We start from the raw sequence: 25,061 nt of genomic DNA, 5'->3' as shown, positions 1-25,061 counted from the left end.
GTGTTCATAGAGTGTGTTATTTTCAATCCACCTTGCCTACCGTCCGAAACAGTGGCGCTCCATCAGGGTTGGGGTTGCACGGAAATCTGAAAAGCGAACGTGTTCTGTCCTAAAGCAGACCCTGGTGGGGGGCTATGAGAAGGGCGCAGGTTCAAACCACTGTAGGACAAGGCAGGTTATACAGAGGTTAAATGAGCTAGCATCGCAGATTGAAAATAGTGCATTCATTTTTCTCCCGAGAAAATAAACATTTTATTACGATATGTTCTTAACAGTGGCTTCAGCAGATGATTTCTCCACCTTTCTAAGGCAAATAAACATTTGTCATAGGTTCTCACTTTATCAGATTTGCAGAGACCCACTATGGAATGCCGTATAATACCGTGACATTTGTGTACCCAGATTGTAATATTACGTGATTCAGTAATGCACTACATCAGCTGTGTTTCCCTATGGGCCCTTAATTCAACGGGGTCCAGAAAACCATTACTAAAAGTGTATTGATCAAGCCGATTTCGAGAATTATTAACACTTGGTAATTGAAATCAGTTTCTGGCCTCTTTACTATGAAAGTACTGTGGGGATACTAGTACTGTTCGATCCGATGCCACTGATGAGCAATGCATTGCTGCACTAATTTTCAAACCGTACCTCCCAGATAACCCATACAATACAGGACTGCGTAGGCAAAGTTACATTCCTTCGACCAGAAAACGTCCGCTTTGAGTATTCTACTGCTATGTAGGTGGCGTTACTGGGTAATTTTGATAGGGCCAGAATCCCTTCGTCTGGAATGAAGAAATGAAGAATTCATCGAATGCAACGGTAACATTATCTATCTACATCTTGGTAAGGAACTGCTGGATAATATACAATACACAGTTCAGGATACATAGTTGGGAGAATCAACTTTCAGCAATGGGCGTGCGCACGACCTGTACGGGAAAAGGGATTGTCGTGGCAAACCAAGAGCTATCACAAACGAGAAGTTGCTAGTAGAGGATCATTACTGAAGAACTAGAAAACCTTCGCTACCTTACCCTCCTAGTTTCATTTGTCGAGAAATACCAGAACGACGTTTCTCCTCAAGTACGTCTAAGCGAGGAGTTGAATGTACCAGCAGAGACACTGCGTCCACATCCCACTGATTCGATAAAGCTAGCCTAATAAGTCAGTATTCTTTAACAGATCCCAACAGAGGAACGTTTCATCTATTAAGATGTAACAGCCACGTCGTCGCAAGCTTTGCCGAAGAACCTGGTCGAGAGGCATTGAATGGAGAACATATTGCGGTCAGATTATTATGAATTCACGTCTCGTAGTCATCAATTTTCAGAAGGTAAGCGCGAGGGGTTGAAACCAGAAAAAGCGGAACTGGAAATTGCCAGGCTCGATGGAACCTGAGGCTGATCCATCATCTGTTCAAGCCGGAGCTTCACACCATTATGACGCGTACACAAGCGCCTTTTGGCATGATATCACGAATATGGCTAAAACTCGTCTTCTCTAATAACTAATAATGATGGCCAGCATTTTTTGCCGAGATCGTAGGCCTACCACTTATAGTCAGAGTAGCTATCTGAACACAGAATCAGGAATTACTAGGCGCGAGGCTGTAAGGTATATGGAGCAAATGGCTAGTGGTCCTTTGAAACTATTACTAGCTAGAAATGGCTGATTCGAACAAAAGAAGAACGTAAAGCCAAAGTCGATGATGCTGGAACTAAGCAAGAAAGTATCGCATCAAACAAGATGTGATAGTTCCCAGAGAATTTTAGAAACGGAAGGGTCTGTCAATGACGATTATTTTGTTGGACGCAGATTATTTTTGTCTTGAGAATGATTTGGTTGCATTCAATCGCCTGGAAGCTCCGTAGCTAAAAGCTTGGATGAATCCTTATATTTGGCGTGAATCCACCTACGCCATCCTTAGCAGATCAAACATGGAAAAAGACGAGCATATCGATGATTTCCAGGTCATGGAAGGAGATCAGACTTCAATTGCGCACCTTACGGTCAACATCTGCCGAACAAATGTCGATCGTCACTTTCGGATTTGTCCCGACGACCCTGTTTTCTCATTCGCTGCAGAACATCGATCAAAGTGGCAAATTGAGCCTAATTGTCTCAGAAACCACCTTCGGCTGATAAGTGGTTACCGGCAATTACCAGTCATCTTGATGCTTAACCCATGCCGAAACCACTCGGGGGATTTTCGCCATATGTTTGGCAAGAATTCCGCTTTGGCGTGGCTCGAGAGAGTCTTTGATAAGATCGGTCTTGACATTGAAGATGATGTTTCCATATGGGATATTTGGCCAATGATTAGCGATGAATGGCTGGAGAAGATGGCACGCGACGGACGACAAGTAGAGCTCCAGAATGCAGTACTACAAAGCTACGAGCTGGTCGGCCGATACTTGGAAAGATTCAGGCCACCCGCCATAGTTGTTCTGCAGTGCTCCACATGCTCGAATGGAACATCGAAATACCCATTTCTTGAAAATGTGCGACATCCTTTGGCGCAGGTTCTCTGTTCCTCAATGGGGAAGGCCGTACAAGGAGATTGCGAGGCGATCAGGTATCGTGATTATCAAACTTACGTGATACCGGGTTTCCATCCAAGTGCAATCGAGTATGAACAGGATCAAATTGAGCGAAAAAGGCTTGCCACTACTCTCGAGAGCATCCTGTTTTCTGTTTACCAACCGTATGTGTCCAGAATGCCTGTATGAAGTATAAATCTGCGCTGGAATGTATTGCACTGCCACTTCAATTGCACCGAGGGTCTTTCATATTCTTGAGAGGCGTTCCTATGCCTCAATCACCATGTCTCTGTTATCTACACTTCAGAATAAATTAATATGGCTGTAATAGAAACATAGACAAAGCCGTATCTTACAGTTCAGTGCGTACTAGAGTGGCGATAGATGACTGAACGACGTTATAAGGCATACGTTCCATAAAGGCTGATGTTGCATTAGATGCATTCGGATTAGCCACTGAATATACCTTTTGCTCAGTCCGAAAACAGATGATGAACAGTACAAGTTCCAAGCAAGGTAGGGGTCTAGGTCGACCTCTTCGGGTTACTTTCTAAATTATCAACCTCACCACCACTAGTCGTCCTGAATATAAAAGAGCAGCTCATCATGTGCCTAAAATCAACAGTTTCAAAGCCGTTATCTTCACTTTTCCCAAAAAGAAAGCAACACTCCGAAGCTCAGTACAAAGCAAAAAGCCCCAAATAAAAACCACTCAAAAAAAGTACCAACAAATCCTTATTTATACAATAAGCTCTGTCCTTGGCCGAACCTGTTGGACTACTTGGAATTTTCAACAAGATGTCGATGACAAAACACTCATTCAAATTCATGTTTAACCATGTCTTTTTACCTCCTTTGCTGCCCGAGTATGATGATGAGGACGAAAAGGATGGCGAATGGCCCTTGGAGCGCACGCTTCACCGGTTTGCTTTGGAGACCTTGGAGTCATTCATTCAAGAGGGTCCACAGGCATCCAATGAAGCCTGGACCGCTGCGATAAGCATGCTGAAGAACTGGATAGAATTGGATAAGCAAGGAGTGGTGTGCAAGGACACACTTGCCTCCATCTTATCTAATATCAAAACCCATGGTATGTTGACTTCTTGGACTTGAAATACCGAATTAACTAACATTAGCAGGCGCTGCTGCACTTTACATCCGTGCCCAGAACTGCGGGTTGGTGGCATATTACGACAAAAGTGGCGACAAGGTCATTTTTGATGCATTTGAAGTGTCGCCCCGCGCAAAGGATGTGATTTCTGCACCAGGGAGCCTTGTCCGCCAGTTACCCGGCCAGAGTGTAGCCATCTCAGGTAGCATGCTAGAAGATGCTAGGTTCTGTACCGAAATTTCGAGCATCATAGCACGCCTGTCGACCGAAAGTGTGGCTGAAATGATACCTAAGTCATCCAAAGCCGGGAAACCAACCTTGGAAGAGCGGGATACTATCCACCCTGGCTTGGTTACCGAAGGGCTCATGAGTCAGCTTCTGGCATTCGGAGAACACAATGAAGGGCTTTCCTTTACCAAAAACACGCGGGACGAGGTCAATTGGAGAAAAAGCAAGCTTCCTTGGAGACGGTCCCCTCATTGGTTCATGTTGCGAGTTGCACTACAGTCGGTGCTTCAACGCGCTCTTCCCGATGGGCAGGGCTACAAGGAATACAAAAACTTTATGCTATATCTTGTGGCCGAATTTGGAAATAGATCTAGGCTTGTTCGACCAGCAGTGGCTGCGGATCAATTGGAAATAATTCGCGCGAAGATATGCCGACGCATCTTCAAGCTCCGGGGAGGAGTTTACGACTTTGTTGCACTGCACGCAAAATCGGCGGAGGCGGCCATCCGGGCTACTTTGCAGGCTGTACACCAGGACATTATGAGCTCGAATTCGATGACTATACCCGAAGGTTTTGCCTGTACTCCGCAAGATGTTCAAATGTCACTCGAAAATTCTCGAGAGTACTTGCAGTCTGCAATGAACCGTATTTCTACCGCTGTCGAGCAGTCTTATTTCGATCGCGAGCACGAGCCACGGAACCAACTGAATAGGCACGGGTTGCCGCTGCTGAAAAGTGGCGATCTGCTGTCGTTGGCTGATTTCGAGCAATGGGTGGCGAACGAAATGCAGAACTGGTATCGTGGCACAGAATCATCAGAAAACCTCTGTTGCTTGCTAGCTGAATTGCTGCAGAACTATTCACAGTTTGCAGCTGCAGCATACAACGGGAGCCCAGAAACCATGTCTGTCGCAATAGTCTGTATGCTAGAGCTGTGGGTCGTCGTTGATAAGATGTGTATTGACATCTGTCCGCTTATGAAAAGCTATTCTCCCGAACTACCGAGCGACTTCCTCGAACCGTTGCTTTTACCCCAATGCTGCGAGATGCAACGCGCCACTGGGATCGAAGCCTATATCCAAGCACGGCACAGTGCATGTACGGCTGGTACCCTGAACATCTTCTCCGATCCTGGTGCACAAAGCTTTCCTGTTGCTTATTTCAATGATTCTGAGAAACACCGCGGGCTACGTGAAAGTATACAGCAGCATGCTCGAGCCAAGCTCGAAAGCAAGAGGAATGAATGGCAAAATAAAACCCATCACCATGAAGAGCTCCTGCGACAGGCAGCTCAAATGTCGCATCAATGGGACGTTGATTCGCGTGGTAGAGAATATCACTCTGGAACATGCCAACTCTGTTCAATTCAGAACCATGCTTCGAACCTAAGCATTGGGGTTTACGAGTGGCCACTCCCGAGCAATGAGAATACACTCAAGACAGTTGTCTTTGAACTCGATTGTCCACGTTGGTTTGCATCGTGGCGCGATGTCACTTGGAGATTGCTCCACGATTTTGGACGGTTGCAAAGCAAGAAAGGCTCCAATATCGAGCAGAACCTGCTTTCTTACAAAGACACGCAATCATTCTGCGTGAACTGGGGGCAGCGCCTCACTTTAGGATCAAAGACCAAGTCATGGAAGAGGACCCACTACAACAATCGCCATTTTCCTGTGGACTTCGGCGATATAACCCCCCCAAATGCCTTCCAGTTTAGGCTCATGGACAGCAAAGAAAACACATGGGTTGTGGATCAGAGTGAGTACACATCAGTTAAAGCAAGATGCACTTTCGCTCTCCCACCTGGGCCGTACTCCTGTCTGCAGTATACTGTGGACTCTTGTGGGCACTCGCAAAATCAGATCATAGCGGATCAACAGAGGTGCCCCTCCGAAATGAGTTTGCATGAATATATTGCTTTTGGCTGCCTCCGTGCGGGTAGACGAGTACAGTGGCACAATATGGTCCGTGAACTCGCATCGTCTACTCTTTCAATGAATGAAGAAGCGGTCGGCATGCTGTTCCGCCAGGCAGCATGGGAATTCGGCCCGGCTAGCCCTGCCTCCACTCTGAGAGAGGCTCATTTGGCCTTCAAACATGAAGCCTTAGGTGATCGATTAGTGGAATGCCTGAATCAAAACCTTAGCTCTATTGAGGCTAATTGGAACAAGTACCACGCTTTGCATACTCTAGTCGTCCTCGGACTCCGGACTCTCAGCTTGTCAAAAGACTTTTCAATTGTCGAACGCGCAGCAGCGTTTTTACGCCGAAGTCGAAAGATCGCGTTGAGGTGGTGTGAGGACCTGGTCACAACGTTAGGCGCTCAAGCAGGCACACACAGTCAAGCGCAGCAGTTCCTTATTGTCATGATTGGGGGTGTCTGTCAATTAACATACGCGGTAGAGCCGCAGCATCTTCTACTTCTTCTCGACACCCGCACAGACCTATACCATCTGATGCGCTCCTCAATTTTGGTTTTCGAAAACTCCCCTCCATCGCACGAGAATGCCCCAGTTGGAATCAGAAACAGCCTCATCTCAACCACCAAAATCCTTCATTCTCTCGAAGAGCCTACCCGTCAATTCATTGAAAAGGACGCGGCAGGCTTCAATGAAGCTATTAGGCATAGTGTGCATGACGTTGGGATTACCTCTACCTGGACAATTTGTTCGGGGAATCTCTCGCGCTGGGTAACCAACAAGACTAACGCGAGCCATCACGGGCGCCAACAAGATATTCACTATAATTTGCTCAGTGGTGAACTTCTTCTGGCAAACCGTCCTCCGGGTCGCTTACCAAAAGAGTACACTAACCATCCAATATTTCTGCGCATGTTTGGCATAGTGAGCATCCCTCTGCCCTTTCCTACATGCCAAACTAACCAGACTAGCGAACACTTACGGTGCTGCCGTCGAATCTAAACGGCTCAACATTTATGTCTACCCGTCCATATGAAGGGTTTAAGGTTGGTTTACTTTGACGAGCGGCGAGTGAGGCTGTAACTGACCTTTGTCAATAGCTCCACTTTTCAATGGAGGCCAGTGAGCTTGTTGTGAGGGCACAGGCAGAACAGCAACTACTGCAACATATCCCGCACGAAAAATTGGCTGGTGATTTTCCAGAAAGTCTAGTCTTCGATTATGCACATTGGCTCAACTTGGAGAATGGCATACTCGAGTTCCGCACTCTTGGACAGAAATGGAAGCCACATAGAAGCAACTGGCACCTGTCGTTTGGAGGTACAGACGACGCGACATCGAGCATGACCCAGGGCCATCAAACATTGATTGATACCCGTAGCTCACTTTTTCAACGGTTGGCAGAGGTTTTCAAAGCGTTGGATGCTCCTGGGCACATCCATGTGGTGCAAACTGGGAATGATGCCGACAGAGTAGTTGAGATCTACTTGGTTAGACTTCGTCTGAAATTCTTCATTACCCGGAATGGTAGCCTGGAGTCTCAGGAACTCAATGCAACAGTTGACCGAAACCAAAATATTGGGTGTCTTTATGGACTCCAGAGCAAGCTTGTCCTTCTGGACACGAGCGGGCAAGATTGCCGTACCGTTTTGATACCATATGGGGGCATTCAGCTATTCAAGTCTGGACACCAAACTACCGTGTCTATTGAATTACCGAAAGAGCGGCGCCCGAAATATTTCCACTACTCGTTTGATCGTCATCTCCAAGTGCTGCGCGGGTCACACGACATGCTAGAATCTTTATACCTGGCTTACATGCACGCAGTGACGAGCTATGTTCTCCCTGATCCCGCCACGGGGCGATCAGGGACAGCAGAGGCCATCCGGATCTTGCGACAGGCATGGTTAAAAACCTCGTTCCCCCTCGGCACAGAGGTCGTTGCGCTCTTGGAGCGGATCGCAGCTCTTACCCCGCAGCGTCGCTACTATCCCAGCCACTTGAAGTCTATGCAAACCGTCATCTGGAACAGTGAACTTGGACAGCTAGCCCAACATGATGACTTCCGAGCCCTTGTTCAAGAAATCGTGGAGCATGCAAGCAGATTTGGTATATTCCATGGAGTGAGCGATGCCGAGCGGGATGCAACGGTGCAGTGTTATAAAAATCGCGGGGACCATCATCTCCTTGAAAGAGCCCGTTTTCGCCATTTAAACTTCCGCTGCTCTGAATTTGGGGGGACTCCGGTGTGTCAGATGCCAGAACCAACATTGTATGCCTCCCGCGACCGCGACATCCGGAGTGATCGAAGTCTCAGAGTTTACAAAGTTGCCACCCTTGTGAGAAACTGGCGATCATATGTACCACACTGTCATGCACTTCTCGAAAGTGTTGCAAGTTGGAAATGCGTGCGGCCATCCGGGTCTTCAGTACGAGACCTTAGCTGCACTGAACTCTTGCAACTGTCATTTCAAGACGCATGGGGCTCTCTGTATGAGCTTTGCCGGTCCAGCAACCGGGTACGAGACTCATACAGCCTCATGTCTCTTTTTTGCACGATTGCATTTGCCGGAAAAGAGGAACGCCATATCTACCCACTTCTGGCAGTCGCATTTTCGGGCCAGTTCGAAGATCTCCCAGTGCCTGGTAACCAGAACCCACAACGAATCCTTGACTTACAACTCGGTGAAGACATTGATCGTTCAAAAGTCGAGGCTGCGATTGAAAGAGATTACAGTCAGTTTAAACCCCCTTTTTCGAGCGCAGCATCGAAAAGACAGAAGAAGGAGGCGAGAGAGCTCAAAGCAGCATACGATCTGCAGAAAGAAGCGGACATCGCCTTATGCTTGGAAGCAATAAGAGGTCAATGGCCCTGCGAAGCACCCCAGCTACCCGAAATTCCGCGGATGAATCAGAGAGGAGTCTCACAGGCCTGTACAGTTCTTTGTACTAAATGGTACCATAATCATCAGTTCTTCGCCTTTCTTCGGCTGGTGCAAAGCCGACTGAATGCCGTGCAAGACGAAGGGAACGAGCTCAATGTTGAGGCCCCGCCCTCACCAACACGTGATTCGTTCAGTGCGGCCATCCGCATTTCGCCGCCTTCTCTTTTGGATATACTTTCTTCCTCCAGTCCAATTACCCTTCCGGCGGGAAGCCCGCCCCTCAAGTACTCTCGATACCGCACCCCGCAATGTTATAACTTCAGCTTGAATTCAGAACTTCGCTTGCTGATAGAGACTTTCCGAAATGATCCAGACTCGTGCCAGAGGGAACTTGGCGAAGGCCTTGAGGAAAGCTTGGAAGCTCTCGAAGGGTCTGAATTGCCTTGCTCCTCAGGGTCGATGCCGGTGGGCCGAACTGTCCTTGTTCAATATCGTACCCATCTAGAAAGCCAGCGAGATATCATCTGGAAGGGGATTACACAATGTTTGACTGCTACCGAAACCTGTTGGGAAGAGGTTGCTGGAATGGCTCTCCGGCCAAATATTACTGTGCTCTCCCTACTGTCTTTTCTTACAGTTGATCGATGGCAACTGGTCCCGGAAGCGTGGAGATTTAGCCTCTCCGCCTTTGCGAGAAGCATTGCGTCTCTACGCCGGTGTGACCGTCTTCTGGCTTGCTTTGACCGGACCGATGTTGATGGCTTTTTTAAGGAAGCAGAGAATGTCGGCGGGGAAGGATGGGATGATCATCTGCAGCCTGACTGGCTACTATTTGAAGTTGAGAATAATCTCACTATCCGGAAACAGCAGTCAGACGTGGCTCTTAAAATGGTCAAACCTGACCTGCCAGGAAACGCGGTCCTGCAACTGAACATGGGTGAGGGGAAAACATCGGTGATAACACCAATGACAGCGTCCACACTTGCTGATGGCACGCAATTACTCCGAATCTTTGTCTTGAAGCCCCTCCTGCGGCAGAGTGTTAACCTCCTCTCCCAGCGCCTTGGCGGAATGTTAAACCGACGCATCTATCACATACCGTTTTCAAGAGACACGCCTCTAGACGAGGCGTTGGTGCATCGACTGTGGGAAATATACCTTGATTGTCAGAAGCAACGAGGTATTCTGATAGTTTTGCCGGAACAAGTCCTATCATACCGCCTTGTCGGCTTAGACTTGGTGAACAGAAATCCTGCTCTGGCACATCAGGCGATTGAACTCGAAAAATGGCTGCAATCCAACTGTCGGAACCTCATCGATGAGAGCGATGAAGTCCTTGATCCCAAATTCCAGTTGGTGTATACGGTTGGCAGTCAGCAGACAATGGATGGGCACAGCGATCGATGGGAAATAACTCAGGCCTTGCTTGGGTTGGTAGAGAAACAAGCCGAGAAGTTACATCTGCAAGCCCCGGGCTGTCTGGACATTGAACGCAGCGGTGCCCGCTACCCAATCTTTCACTTCCTGACCGCTAAGTCGGCTGACACAATTATTGAGAAAGTCGTGGAGGCCATTGGTAAAGAAGGTCTACCGGGCGTTCCGATCAATCAGTGGACTCGGCGGGTTCGCCGGAGCGCATTGGACTTCATCCGCTTTGCCGACACTACCAACGGGTGTAGGGACGTCTTGCGTGATACCTTCGAAGGCGGCGTCTTCCTACGTAAGTTGCTAGTCTTGCGCGGTCTCCTGGCTCATCACATCTTGAAGTTTGCACTAGCAGGAAAGCGTTGGCTAGTTGATTACGGCCTTCATCCCTACCGTTGCCTAATGGCAGTTCCATTCCGGGCCAAGGGCATCCCTTCAGAGAACGCAGAGTTTGGTCATCCAGACGTTGCTATCTCCTTGACGTGCCTGAGCTACTATTACCAAGGGCTCACCGCCGAGCAAGTGCGACATTGCTTTGCACTGCTAGGGAAGGAAAACGATCCTTCGGCTGAATACCGGAACTGGATTTCCACCCGTTTGGATAGCCTCCCCTCAGCGCTGAGGGTGATGACAGGGGTAAATTTAGAAGATGCACGGGCTTTCCGCGAGACCCTTTATCCCCATCTACAGCACCAAAAGGGTATTATAGACTTCTACCTCTCACAGGTGGTATTTCCAAGAGAGGCAAAAGAATTTCCAGAGAAACTCTGCGCTTCCGCCTGGGATCTGCCTTCGCGGGCAAATCAACCACTCACAACTGGATTCAGTGGGACGAACGACAATCGGCTGCTCCTCCCGCGATCGACTCCTCAGCGCGATCTTCCGCATCTACTTCTCACGAACGCCATGGTTCTCGGCTATATTTTACAGGAAGAAAATCGTGCTTGTATATTAGCACAGGATGAAAGGGGCTCTCAACTTCCTGCATATCAACTGGTTGATCTTATTCAGAGGCAGGATCCCCCAGTACGAGTAATTATTGATGTCGGAGCGCAGATCCTGGAGTCTAGGAATCAACATGTTGCCCAACATTGGCTTTCTCTGGCCGCAGTCAATGATGCCGATGCAGCTGTCTTTTACGATGAAGATGACGAAGCCTCCGTCATTGACCGTGAAGGGCACATTGAACGGCTCTTATGCTCGCCGTTCCGGCAAAGAATGCATAGGTGTCTTGTGTTCTTGGATCAACAGCATGCGCGCGGTGTTGATCTAAAACTTCCTTCGACATACCGTGCGGCCGTTACGATTGGGCCTCGATTGACCAAAGACAGACTTGTCCAAGGTAAGTATTGTCCTTTGTTTAATAAGAGTCGTATTCCTCTGACACAGTGCAAAGCATGTAACCGAATGCGAGGTCTTGGAAATGGTCAGTCTGTGGTGTTTTTCATTCCCCCCGAGGTCACCCACAGCATGCAAGAAGGAGATGATCGAATGACCTCGCTCGATGTCGTCCGGTGGTCTCTCAAGCAAACCTGTGATACTCTAAAAAGCCTGAGACCGCTCTGGGCCTCGCAGGGTTTGCAATATCATAAGAGGATGAAGCTGTGGGATATCCTTATTGAGGGTGGTGCACCCGCTCAAGATATCATCACGAACATTCAAGAGCCCGAAGCCCAGACTCTGTCTCAGCTGTATGATCCATGGGACACGCCAAGGGTCTCAAGTCTCGGTGAATACATCGATCGAGACGATCTCGTTGTACGCGAACTTCTCAAGACGCGGTCGTCTACCAGCAGCGGAAATGCAGGAACATCCGCGCTACACGAAGAGCAAGAACGTCAGATCACCCATGAGGTGCAAAGAGAGCAGCAAGTATGTCGCCCTCCAATGAGCTCTCCTCTCACTCATCATCTGCACGAAGATATCCGACACTTTGTGAAGCATGGTAGTTTCCCAGGTCACAGTTCATCGGCTGTTAGTTTGGCGTTTGAAAGCCTTCGTCAGACCTCTGCAGGAATTTTCAATTTCCCACAATGCCTAGGGTCTCAATTATATGCGTCAGACGATTTTATTAAAACCGTCCAGCGCGTCAAGGGTGCTGTGGATGACCAATTTTTGAAACCTGTGCACTGGGCTCTATCTAATGTTTACAATTCTGACTTGTTGCTCCTGAGTCAATATGAAGCCAATGAGCTTCTACCTGAGGTGAGGGGGTCACAAAAGACCAAGCTGCACGTCTACTCTCCGAGGACTACCAGAGCTATGCGATCTTTCGGCGATCTAGCTTTCCTCACTGCTGGTGAAGGATATTCCGGCCAGCAGTGTGGCTATGAAACAATCCGGGACTTGGAATTATTTTCAGGGAGCCTTTATTTTGAGACTTTCCCGGCATATGAAAGTTTCCGCCACTTTCTAGGCTTGGTCACGGGCTGTTGTAATGATATTCCAGAATGCCGAGTCTCCACAGATGGATTTGTTGATGAAGAAACGCGACAACTGGTTGGCTGGCCCACACAATCACCGTTCCAATACAACCCCTTGCCCTTTCTAAGTTCACTGTTCAATCTTAGAAGCAAAGGGCACGGTTATCCCCAGACCCACGTTGGTATGATCATAGGAGTCAGACCACTGACAGCGGATCATTTTTAACTATGTGGATAATCATGAGCAATTCATCTGTCTTGCCTAGCGGTACGGATGTAGCTACATACTGTCAGATCTTTGCAATACTGCCTCGGTTTTCCTTCTACAAAACCAGTTCTGCGTTACAATCAAACTTTTCTGTCCTCACAACGGTAGGCTATCTTGACTTGGATGGACGAGATTAAGAGCACACTGCGTGGCTTTAAATATAAACTGAGTGTACTAGAGTATACGTTAGCACACGGAGCATCGAAATAATTTTCTTGAGGGTCACCCGGAAAATTTTAACCATGATACAAAGCCTCAGAGGCTAGATAATGATGCCAAGAAATTTAGCCATCATGTGACTTCTGTTACAACACTTCCATATAAAAAATTGCCTGAATAGTTTAAAGTGGTTGGAAGGCTCACGGCGATATACGCGCAGTGGTATTCCGCTACAAACTTCAAGAGCAGGGCAGGAATTGAGGGATAAATTAGCGCGACGACGCTTTTAAACCAGGCGAAAGTGAGGGCCTAGAGAGAAGCTCCTACTGCACAGATCGCAACCACAAGCCTTGGCAAGAAATTACGTATTCGGCGGTGTAATCTAGCACGCTTTTATTATGCTACTTTGAGGATTTTTGAGCATTGAAACTCAATCATGAACTTGGAGAGTGTGATCGACGATGAGCAGCAGTACAGTACAGGCAGGATCGGAATCGGTTTCACCACTTACACACAGAGATTCTTTTTCAAACCCTGTCCCGAAACATGCTATACAGTATTCTCGTACAGTCGTAAATAACAGCTTAATATAGCTTTTGTATCAGACTCGTATGGTCTCCAGGGTTTCTAGAACGTTGATCATGGAAACAGGCCAAACAGACGGATGCCTGCTCATTTGGAGACGTGGCAGGGACTCGAATCCCTTAGTTGATCCACATACCCGCCCCTGCATGATTCCCCAAGAGGAAAGCGCGAAATCCCATTTATTGTACAGTACCTCTTAATTTCGCTTCGCTCATTCTTTCTACGTACCCCGAGACTCCTGGGAACTGTGATCTTGGGCCTAGGAGACTATCTAGTATGTAAACAAATGATTAGTGCCTTGTGCCATATAAATTAAGCATTAGCAACCCCCTACCTTCTTTTTATTATAATTTATCTCTCTGCCTACTAAGCGACTGGGCTGAGCATATTCAGATTCACTGTCACTATGGTAAGTACAGTCATCTACATATACAGTTTATGATCTTGAACAATGTCACTAAGCAACACAAGGTTATTGTGGCTTCCTTGAAGACGATATGCCTTATCCGATGCCACAGGATTGTTGATGATACGATGACCTTTTTGGTAGAAGGAGTCGTAGGTGCGAAAGAGAGCGAAATCAGAGAAAATTTGCCGTGGGTATTCGATGGATGGAGCCTACCTCAATCCATTGAACTCAACAGGGACTTATACAGCTGGGTCGAATGCGGGCTCAAAGTCAGTTTGGAGGCAAAGTGTAAGGCGAAGAAAGGCCGGCACCTGGACGTTGTGTGCATTTTAAGGGCCATCCCAAGTGTAAAAGATGATACGGAATTCGACCTTCACGTAGCTCTTTGGCTTAGATCCGAAGTGCTTGAAAGAATCGCTCCTTGCCTGCTTAAAATTTACAGCACAGATCCGAGTATGTATTTCAGCGACAAGGGGATCTCCAAAAGGCTAATTGCCACTCAAAGGTGCTATCGATTTTAGAAATCTCCCGGGTCCTAAGAGAAAAGCAGGCATAAAGAGTGCTAAGCCAATAAGCGCGGGACGCCGGCCACGTCGCTCCCTCAGAATTGGAAATCTACGCCAGATGCAAGACTGAGATTCATTACTTTTGGGGGTTCAAATCCGAAGCAAGCACATTACATAGCAAATCAAGCTATGCAAATGCTGGGCGATGCCGAGGAGGTACAGGATGGATCGGAAACATTTTCACCATATAAAGTACTACTGTACATGTAGCTAGTTGATGAATGGCGTGTTTGTCATTTTCGAAATAGCAGATATAAAGGTATTTGAAGATAACTATTTGTTACTGTAATCCACCGCTAGTTCCCAAATCACTAATCTTTCCCAACCTACCGTAGTTTTCGAATTCAGTTATATTCAGTTATACCTTTGTACACTTATTATCACATGGTTTCCGGAACCTAGTTTCGATATTCAACAGTCCACTTTAGGATACCGCTTCATAGAAACGGCAGACTTGAAGTAGTAACAGCTGACGAAACAAAACGTGTCTGTAATAATACTGTAATTCCCTGTGGAAGTACATAGAATCCATTCGTATTTCAGTCCCCAATGAGTCCACGTGCCCCAAGGGTTAGGTCGCGATCTGCCTGATCCGCCCCAGTCTGCCTCCCTATCATTTACCCCACTAACCCGACGAGTAAGGTTGTGCAACTACACCATCTCAGTCCATTTTTCGTTCATCCACCTCAAGTTAATACCTCAATTGAGCCTATCTGCGAATCAGTATGAACTCGCCGACTCATACCATAGATCCAGACGGCGAAGTGATCATAATATTGCGCAATGCGAATAGTCCGTTTGTTCAGCTGGACTCTGACATTTTTCCATGGTTGTCTGGTGATGCCCGAGGATCCCATGAGGTGGCCGAGGTTTCGAAATACCTTTTTGGACAGCCAGAGCTGAGTCGCAAGGAAAAGAGGAAGAATAAGAAGAAGAAGAAGGATACGAAAAGCAAGTATGGGACGATACCGACCGCCCTTGAGTTCACTTCGCCAAATGAGGGAAAGCCTCTGTTATATAATGCCCTCTGTTATATAATGCCCTCTGTTATATAATGCCCTCTGTTATAATGCCCTCTGTTATATAATGCCCTCTGTTATATAATGCCCTCTGTTATATAATGGAACAAACACCTGTGTATTTCTCCAGAGAGCCCATTAAGATGGAACCATCTACAGCCATTCTCGAAATCGGCTTAACCAATATACACTGAGTAACTCTTTCCTGGACCCACTGCCAAGGCCTTAGCGTAGATCAATCATTGACCAGGCCGCATTGAAATGAGGGACACCGTAAAATGCATTTTGTATGGTATTATATATTTGTAGTAAAGCTACACAATATGTACAAGAATTCCATGGAATTCCATGGAAGTCTGTAGTGGATCCTTGGCAATCAGTTAGGTAGACAATCTGCGAGGCGGCTTCGACTTTTCAGCTCTCGTTCTCAACCTGCCATATTCCCTTTGCCAACTACCGCCCACTGAAAGTGATTCTTCAAGTTATGGAATATCACAGTAGATGGTACTGTAACATACGTAATCTTTTGTTCTGGACAGAGTTCTGTCATTTGCGGGCTAAGCTCGAGATATAAAAGTGTGCCCTATTTTGGTATATTGGATCTCCACAAGACTTGTTTTGCTGCAATTGCTATACTACTTTTTCCATCACTCCTCTATTTGAAATGTTCGTTTGCTCACATCGCTGTTCCTTACACCGCTGTCAGGTTGGCCTATGCTGCACCATAGATCATAACATCGATCGTTTTATTCGAAACTGAACGAAGCATCATGTCGGTGACGGATGTAAATTCCCGGAAGACGGATAAAATGTTACCGCCTTTGCTCATGCTAAATTCGCGCTCCAGTGAGACTGGCGTGACATCTGAATTTGGCTTTCAGTCATCTTAACTTGATACAACTGTAGCATGAGTGAGAGTGAAGATTTGAGGAAATCTATTTGTTCCACCATGTTCAGAATATCCCTTTTCACTAGATTCCATGTGAGCTTTCTTATGAGCCGGTACTTGTAGATCTCTGCATATCTAGATAGAAGTACCTCCACATCTTTCGTAAGACACTCATTGTCATGAAGTATTGACGTGCCTGCTCCCCGCAGTTCTTCACTGAAAGACATGGCAGTGACGACACCACAAGCGGATTGTAGCAGTTCCGAGTATTGTCCTAACCTCTGTGAAAGAAGCCGTACTTCTTTACACTCGCCATTCATATCACGGAAAATGTTTGACAACTTTAAGGAAAACTCAGCAGCTGATGCGTAGAATCCTATGATGCTAGCTGCAGCAGACAGCGGATCCAGCCTCGGGGATTTGCTAGCCTTAGCCTTTGTGTCATATCGAGAATAAGGCTCGTTTGAGCCACTCGTCTGATCTTGATACGGTTGCAGTGAGTCGATCACGTTGCTAAGTCCTAGAATTTGAGGCCTTGTCCTTTGTTGCATGGCGCCAGAAAGTGGAGGGTGTGGATGCAACTGGTCGTTCTGCTCCACGTATACTCTTTCCTCCCGGGATAGTTTGTCAAGCTTCATCGAGGTCAGATATTCATCGATCTCATCAGCTAAACTTTGCTGGGCACTATGTTTTGCGCTAGTTCCTTGGATCTCAAGGGGTTCCTCTCCGGTTGCGAGTTGCCGCTCGCGTGAATGAGATGTGGACGACGGTAAATTGTCTCGTTGCATTGAATCAAATGGCGTAGAAGATATAATATCGTTTGGATTATCCGGCAGCGTATTCACCCTTCCAGCAAGCTGTATAGCCGGTCTCGTGAGGAGTCGTTTATAAACAATATTTGTTAAATCATCTACTTGGCGAAAGTGTTCATATCCACCTATAAAAGGAGGAACGATAGGGGAATATCGCACTTCAGAAGTGCTGTAGAACGAGCCGTCATTGCGGAGTAGATTATGCGATGGTGATACGGTCATGGGCGGTAACTGGGAACGACTGCCTATAATTGCGCTTCATGAAAGATTAGTAGGCTTTTTGCAACCAAGATAGACTTATACTTACAGCATGCTTGTCTGTATGGTTAGTTGGGCAAGTTGAACGTAGCTTCCGAGACCATTCCTGAACGTTTTGAGGTCCTCGGCGGCCAGGAGAGCCCATTTGACCTTTCTTGGAGCACTGCGCATTGAGCCTCGGCTAGAATCCTTGCCCATCGACTTCTCATATTGCTCAATGCTCTTTTTGAACGTCTCAACAAGTCTTTGCATATTTGTCGAATTTTCGAAAATCTTTTGCCGGAATGATTCAGGAACGATGGAAAGATCGAGGTGTTGGGTTTCCTCTATGAGAGAAAGAAATGCTTCACATTGCTCTTTAGCCTGCTGGAAATCTGATGTGGAGCCGTTCTCTTTCAGGGAAGAAACAATCTTCCAGGCAAACTTTGTGAAGAGGACGATGTCGCCTGGACTAAAACCAAAACTCATGATTGATTCCAAAGATCAAAGCTGTCGCTGATTTCGTGCTTAATGGCCCTGGTCGGGCTGGGTTGATGGAAGCTGTGCAACTACCCAAGATGCCACTTGGATGGAGATACCGAAAGGGGGAAAAGAGAGTTGGTCAAGTCCGCGGAACCCCGCCCGCGTTTCCACGGGCCGGGCCTCTCCGCATGATTGCCAAGAATCCACTACAGACTTCCATGGAATTCCATGGAATTCTTGTACACATTGTGTAGCTTTACTACAAATATATAATACCATACAAAATGCATTTTACGGTGTCCCTCATTTCAATGCGGCCTGGTCAATGAGTGATCTACGCTAAGGCCTTGGCAGTGGGTCCAGGAAAGAGTTACTCAGTGTATATTGGTTAAGCCGATTTCGAGAATGACTGTACCTCTACTCCCAGGCGGTCGACCGGTTCACGCCCGACACGAGCCCAACGCCATACTCCAAGCGATGGTTTACTCCGGACCTCAAGGTCCAACAAGCCGAAGTCAATCAACTACGCAGGCGGTGGCAGGCAAGCTGCGCGGAGCTGGGGCGAGACCATGCTAGCACCACTGCTGCCTTTCAGGCCATGCAACAAAAACGGCGAACGTGGACCCGGACCATCGAGAAAGCCAAAGCCTCACACTGGAGACAATTCCTGGACGAGGCTGGTGAAGGAAAGCTCTGGAAAGCTGCGACGTACATGAAACCTCGAGAGACATGGGGCTGCGTCCCAGCACTACGAGTTGGCTCGGAAGAGTTCACTCAGAACAAAGACAAAGCGAAGGCTTTCCTCGAAGCATTCTTCCCTACAATGAACACACCTGAACCCAGCCCACCGGCCACGCCAGATACGGAACTTCCGTGGCACCCGATCACCGAGCTCGAAATTGAACGATCACTGAAGACAGCGAAAGGGACGACTGCGCCAGGAGAGGACAATCTGCCGACGCTGGTTTGGAAGAAGCTTTGGGGGCAGTTAAAGAGTTTTATTCTCAGCATCTTCACAGCGTGTGTAGAACTAGGACACCACCCGAGACAATGGAGGAGTGCGAAAATCGTCGTCTTACGGAAACCGGGCAAGCCCGACTACTCGGTTCCCGGTGCCTACCGTCCAATTTCACTGCTGAATACGCTCGGCAAGCTCCTCGAGGCAGTGATGGCTCGACGGCTGTCTTATCTTGCAGAGAAACATAGCCTGCTACCGAACAGCCAGTTCGGTGGACGCCTGGGCAGGACCACTGAGCAAGCCTTACTGGTGCTGTCCAGCGCGATCGACCAAGCCTGGTACAAGCATAAGGTGGTGACCCTGATTGCATTCGATCTCAAAGGCGCCTTCAACGGGGTGAATCAACTAAGCCTAGACGCCTCCTTACAGACTAGAGGAATACCAAAGGTCGCAAGGAAATGGATCGCAAGCTTCATGAGCGACCGGCACGCCAACATTGGATTTGACGACTTCCGTACCGAGACAGAGCTATTAGCACATGCCGGTCTAGCGCAAGGCTCGCCGCTCTCTCCCATCTTGTTTGCATTCTTCAACGCCGATCTGGTCGACCAGCCCGTCGACTCCCACGGAGGCGCGTCGGCATTTATTGACGACTACTTCCGATGGCGCGTGGGCCGCTCGGCCGAGGAAAACCTAGCCGAGATACAGTCCGAAGATGTCCCTCGTATCGAGGAGTGGGCACGGCGGACCGGATCCTGCTTCGCGGCGGAGAAAACCGAGCTTATCCACCTCACTAGGAAGAGGGGAGAACACTTACAAGGACAGATCAGCTTCAATGGAGCCGACGTCAAGCCGTCGCCAACAGCCAAACTGCTGGGGGTGGTGTTCGACCAGGGACTTCGCTGGAAGGAACACGTTCAACAAGCGATCAAACGTGCCACTAAGACGACCGTCGCTCTCAGTGGCCTACGATACTTACGTCCAGAACAAATGCGACAGCTCTACCAAGCATGTGTCACACCCATCGTAGACTATGCATCGACGGTCTGGCATGACCCGCTCCGAGACAAAACTCATCTCCGCCATTTAAACACAGTCCAGAGAACCGTCTTGATCCGAACTCTATCGGCGTTCAGGACGGTGGCAACCACAACACTAGAGGTCGAAGCCCACGTACTACCCACACACCTCCGTCTTCGCTACCGAGCGCAACGCACCATCGCGAGACTACACACTCTACCTCGTAACCACCCCATCTGGAGCGCGCTATCACGAGCCCAGAAACGTAGAAACAATGTGGGGTCGTACGCGCGCTTCCCTCTGGCAGAAGCGTTGAAAACCATGGACGTCGACAGGCTCAACGAACTAGAAATGATCGACCCACGCCCGCTATCGCCGTGGCGTACGGACGCCTTTACAGAGATCGAGCTTGGACGCGACCGAGATACAGCGAGACAAAGAGCAGAATCCGCAAGGGACCTGTCGGATATTGTCGTCTACTCGGACGCCTCAGGGCGCGAGGGTCATCTAGGGACCGCCATTGTTGCACTCAACGACAATGAAGAGGTGATGGAATCCCAACAGGTCCAGGTAGGACCGATGGAACGCTGGTCGGTCCACGTAGCAGAGCTCATTGGCATCTTCTACGCGGTCGACATGGTGTTCAGGCTGGCCCACCGGCGCACAAATGTGGTGGAGGGAGAGCACATAACGGCAACAGTCCTATGTGACAGCAGATCAGCTCTACAGGCGATCCAGAACGTGAAGAATAAATCAGGGCAACGCATCGTCCATGCGATCCTCCAAGCCGCTGCCGAGGTTCAAGGAGAGAACATCAAGCTCCGCCTCCAATGGATGCCCGGGCACTGTGAAAACCCAGGGAATGATACCGCGGATCGACTCGCCAAGGAGGCCGCGCTACCGGGCAAAACCCATCCCTTCCGGCCGCTTCTCATCAGGGAGAACGCATTCCTCCGCAAGAAGATTCAGGCCCAGTGGGAGCAAGAATGGAAGTCGAGCACCAAAGGCGTGCACTTACGAAAGATCGACGACACCTTACCAGCGCGGCACACCAGAAAACTATACGGAAATCTACCCAGGAACCGCGCGTATCTGCTGACCCAGCTACGCACGGGCCACAACTGGCTAGCCAGTTACGCGAAGAAATTCGGCTTTCGCGACGATAATCTATGTGAGTGCGGCGCGCAGGAGACAGTCAGCCACGTGTTGCTGGAGTGTCGAAACCTGCGAGAGCTGCGGAGTGAATTGAGAAGAAAAGTCGAAGACGCGCTCAACAGCGTATCGAGTCTGCTGGGAGGCTCAAAAGAAGGTGAGAAAGGTAAACCAGACACCGTCTCGCGAGCCAAAACAGTACAGGCTGTGCTGGACTTTGCAGAGGCGTCACAGCGGTTTCACAGTCGTGCGCCATCAGGGCAGCCTAACAATGGGAACGGCAATTAGGCCACGGTAGGCCGTGACGAGGCTCTAAGTTCGTATCAGGAAGAGGATCATTTTACATGTACATACTCGGATCTATAGTTGTTGTATACTGCATGTCGCTTTGGCGAGGGGTCAGTGTAAATGAATACTACTACTACTACTACTACTGTAGCTCATGCGGGGGAAAAAGGTGTAGTAGAGAGAGCATGGAGTGGTGAGCAGTGGACGTGCTTGGCCACTCTGACGGCGCAAGACCGGATACCTAGCAATCTAGCCCAAAGAAACTATCTTCACGGATTTTGTTGGCCTAAGACCGATCAGAAAGATATGGCTCATCAGATTCATCCTCGGTTGTGTTCTCGTCGCCTGACAAGTTGGTAGTATTCCCTTTTTGCCAACGATCCAATTGGCTTCGTTGCTTCGTGGACACGAGAAAGCGCTCCTCAAAGACCGACCGCACTGCAATTCTCGTGCCCTGTTTGAAGGTGCCTGGATGCGAGACAATAAATAGCACGGCGTTGTAAACCTTGGCAGGGTCATTTTTTTCATCGCTAAATTCGCCGCGTATTATCAAGAATAAAAGTCGAAACGCTGCGTCCTGTGCTCGAGATTTATCGCCCCTTACAGCTCGATAACGCTTATACTCGGGTTCGTAATGGGTTTTGCAGGCCCTCAGATCGGCAAAAATATAATCAACCGACTGCCCGGCAAGTACGTCAACCCCGAGAAAATCATATGTTTCACAGAGAATATGATACTGAGGGATATCACCTCGCAAAGAGAGGAAACATTGCCGATAGCCTGATTCCAAGCCCCTGAGAGCAACATCAAACAAAGCAATATTGCCGTGAATGAATTCTGTATTTTGCGGCTGGGAAAGACGTTGAAACCTGACAAAAGCTGATAAATATGGTATCGTCAAGATGTCAACATTGTGGAAAGTATCCCCAATTTTGAGTGTTGTTTTGCGAGAATTTGATTCAATCGCTCAAGTCGGCCCCGTTTCATCACGGAGTCTCAAATAAAGATCATCCGGTAACATTCTGCTCCCTTCTCTCTTCAAAACCGCAAGGCTGTCACTTCGACCGTCATATTTTATGACAGCATTCCCACCATTCTCTCTTACCACTCTAATGATTTCCTTGACCAATACAACCAATCTCCGAAGGTCATAAGCATGGTTTCGTTCCCATTCAGCAATCTCACGAGTGACATCTTTGACTTCCGGCGGTCCGAATGTGCCATAATTGTGGTATGCACGGACAAGATTGGGTGTTTGCGATACCCATAGCTGTGGAAGAACATCTTGGACGTTGAAAGGCTTATGGGACACGCGTGTTTTGATCTCAAGAGTTGTATTGATTGGTACCTGTTTTCCTTTTTTCTGGACCACTAATTTGGACTTGGTGGCAAGACGAGAGTGAGTCTCGGGTTGCGAAAGAGACAGGTTTTCCATCATGCTCAGAAAATTATCATTTTCCGAACCCACACTTTGAGGTTGAAGTTTCGAAGTTTCTTCAACGTAAGCGTCAGTCTCGTAGCGTACTATGAATTTCATATCGCCCAAGTTATAGGAGATAATCCGATGATGTCCAGTGCTGCCGGATACTTGGGTTGTTGTGAAAGCTTTCTCAAACTCATGACCATATCCCCTGAAGTCATGTGGCCCGATGAATGTATGTGTTTCGGTTTCTGCCCGACAAAAAATTGCCGTATTGTTTGAGACCTCAATTTCAATGGTGAAAGGCTCCAGTCCATTTCTAGAGAGATTTGGATTGATAAACGACAGAAGTTTGCGGACGTTGTTTCGATCAGTTATCAAGTCAACTTGGTGTATGTTGTATGAAGGGTTTTCAGTGTACAGCGAGCGAAAAAGTGGTTCGAGCGGACTTTCAGGATGTCGAAACGCGTTTTGAGCAATGTAAATGAGCCCAGAGTCTTTGGCCACTTTTTTGGGGGTTTTGGGTGGAGACCAAAGAGGCGGGCAGCCGGGGACAGCAATAGTGGGGCTGGACGATTCAATCCAATTATAAGAAGACAAATGCTCCACATTCGTGATGGATGGCCCGATCTTCTCAACATCTGTCAACTCCGGGCGAGGTATGCCTGCGATCCAAAGAGAACCCATTGTTGCCTTGCTTGGTTAGTGATATTATAGTAGCCAAGGAGAATGAGATTTGGGCTGAGTTTCTCAGGTATTTGTATCAGTACAATTCTTGTGTATTACCCCACATGGGTTTGGCCAACACATACTTGCATTAATCTGGCCTTACCTTGTGTGTACTGTTTGTCTAATCCGCATAGAACCTTTGGGGTATGACTCTCCTTTGCCGAAGCGGAGATTGGGGAAGAAGGAAGAGATAGGTGAAAGGACCCTGCAGGTGATGCCAAGAACGATGCTGTATGTGAAGTGTGAAGTGATAATTCAGTTGCCTATAGGATTGTCCATGGGTTAGGCAGAACCCTGGTGATTATGCCCTTGCTGCAGCTAGCAGCCTCACCAGTCTGGCAGGTGCTGAGTTCGCCACTGTATAATACCTCAGCGCTAACAAAAACCACACGTGTCCTGGACATAATCCATTGGATGTGATGGCACCACGTTAGTTCGCTTCTCACAGCTTAGAAGCACCATTTACCTTGGAGGCGGTGACACGGTACATTACGCAAGTTGCGCAGGGCGAAGCTGATCAACGGTATTTCGTCCCACAATTAAATCGATTTGAGCTGTCTTAAAAGGGCATGTTTTCCTGTACCCAGGTATGTTTGAGTTCCAAATATTTTCCAGCACAATTGTCCTCTTCTAAAGCAACTGGACTTTGTCCGATAAACCGATAAGAAATGACAGCTCTTCTAACCTTTGAGCCGTACGTGCTCACCCCATTGGTCCATAATGTTCCCGGGATCCATATGTCATTCTTCCTTACCTTCTACATCGATGAGCCTTCTCTTGCAATTCCACCTCTGGAAGCGGGCGTGAACCGCCTTATAGAGCTTCTGCCATTTCTTGCCGGCAATGTCACTCCGTCTATCCAGTTAAAAGGCAAAGAGAATGTGTACGAGGTACAGCCTCCAACCGCCAAATTCCTACAGGAACATTCCATGTTGCGAATCAAATACCACGAGCATTATGTTTCTCCTAAAAGTCCCGGTGCATTTTCTTTCTCAAACGAATCTTCCATAGACGAAAGATTCATCCCAATGCCATTTGAAATGGCCTTGGCAGAATTGATTCCCGTGCTTAGACTACAAGCCAATGTCATGCATGATAGTATCGTTCTCTGTATTTCCTTCCACCATATGGCTATAGACGGCTATGGAGCACTCAATTTGAGCAGATAGCTTGCAGAATACTGCCAAAACCCTTATATGGACCCTGAAGTTATTCAAACCAATGCTCTCGCTGAGGCGCGAAGTAGACGGACGATATTTGATGCTGTCACTAAGAATGGTACCCAAAACGGGCTGCCTAAACCGTCTAATACAGCTTTAAAAGTTTCGAATATAGTCATTAGCAGAATTTTGACTTTTGATGCAGAGAAGATTAAATTCCTGAAAAAAGCGTGCATGTCATTCTTACGTACAAATTTGGATACGCGAGATGCTCATTTGTCGAGTAATGCAGTTCTCTTAGCTTCACTATGGCTCGGCATTATCCGATCACAATATAGCCTATTATCGTCTAAGGCAGCTGGATCAGAG

At 48.0% G+C, this 25,061-nt stretch overlaps 7 protein-coding genes across 7 annotated transcripts; 5 read left to right on the top strand and 2 right to left on the bottom strand.

The window, feature by feature from the left end:
• Positions 1–1,943: 1,943 nt before the first annotated feature.
• Positions 1,944–2,735, top strand: N7446_005544 (uncharacterized protein; the record flags this gene model as incomplete). The annotated part of the gene is made up of 1 exon (XM_058514292.1): positions 1,944–2,735. The coding sequence occupies one exon, from the start codon at positions 1,944–1,946 to the stop codon at positions 2,733–2,735; it is 792 nt and encodes a 263-aa protein (XP_058371470.1).
• Positions 2,736–3,344: 609 nt separating this feature from the next.
• On the top strand, positions 3,345–6,841 carry N7446_005543 (uncharacterized protein; the record flags this gene model as incomplete). Its single annotated transcript, XM_058514291.1, has 3 exons — positions 3,345–3,636; positions 3,686–6,689; positions 6,772–6,841. 3 exons carry the CDS (start codon positions 3,345–3,347, stop codon positions 6,839–6,841), a joined length of 3,366 nt encoding a protein of 1,121 aa, XP_058371469.1.
• Positions 6,842–6,917: 76 nt separating this feature from the next.
• Positions 6,918–12,764, top strand: N7446_005542 (DUF3638 and DUF3645 domain-containing protein; the record flags this gene model as incomplete). Its single annotated transcript, XM_058514290.1, has 1 exon — positions 6,918–12,764. The coding sequence occupies one exon, from the start codon at positions 6,918–6,920 to the stop codon at positions 12,762–12,764; it is 5,847 nt and encodes a 1,948-aa protein (XP_058371468.1).
• A 2,486-nt stretch (positions 12,765–15,250) lies between these two features.
• On the top strand, positions 15,251–15,580 carry N7446_005541 (uncharacterized protein; the record flags this gene model as incomplete). Its single annotated transcript, XM_058514289.1, has 1 exon — positions 15,251–15,580. One exon carries the CDS (start codon positions 15,251–15,253, stop codon positions 15,578–15,580), a length of 330 nt encoding a protein of 109 aa, XP_058371467.1.
• Positions 15,581–16,369: 789 nt separating this feature from the next.
• On the bottom strand, positions 16,370–17,971 carry N7446_005540 (uncharacterized protein; the record flags this gene model as incomplete). Its single annotated transcript, XM_058514288.1, has 2 exons — positions 16,370–17,501; positions 17,553–17,971. The coding sequence occupies 2 exons, from the start codon at positions 17,969–17,971 to the stop codon at positions 16,370–16,372; spliced, it is 1,551 nt and encodes a 516-aa protein (XP_058371466.1).
• A 4,379-nt stretch (positions 17,972–22,350) lies between these two features.
• Positions 22,351–23,490, bottom strand: N7446_005539 (uncharacterized protein; the record flags this gene model as incomplete). Its single annotated transcript, XM_058514287.1, has 1 exon — positions 22,351–23,490. The coding sequence occupies one exon, from the start codon at positions 23,488–23,490 to the stop codon at positions 22,351–22,353; it is 1,140 nt and encodes a 379-aa protein (XP_058371465.1).
• A 710-nt stretch (positions 23,491–24,200) lies between these two features.
• Positions 24,201–24,701, top strand: N7446_005538 (Transferase; the record flags this gene model as incomplete). The annotated part of the gene is made up of 1 exon (XM_058514286.1): positions 24,201–24,701. One exon carries the CDS (start codon positions 24,201–24,203, stop codon positions 24,699–24,701), a length of 501 nt encoding a protein of 166 aa, XP_058371464.1.
• Between the last annotated feature and the right edge of the window lie 360 nt (positions 24,702–25,061).

Source organism: Penicillium canescens (assembly GCF_028828765.1).
Source record: "Penicillium canescens strain IBT 15451 chromosome Unknown utg000004l_segment0_segment0, whole genome shotgun sequence".
NCBI classification, from domain to species: Eukaryota; Fungi; Ascomycota; class Eurotiomycetes; order Eurotiales; family Aspergillaceae; genus Penicillium; species Penicillium canescens.
Note: the sequence above shows the minus strand (reverse complement) of the source record. Positions and strands in the feature narration are given on the sequence as shown.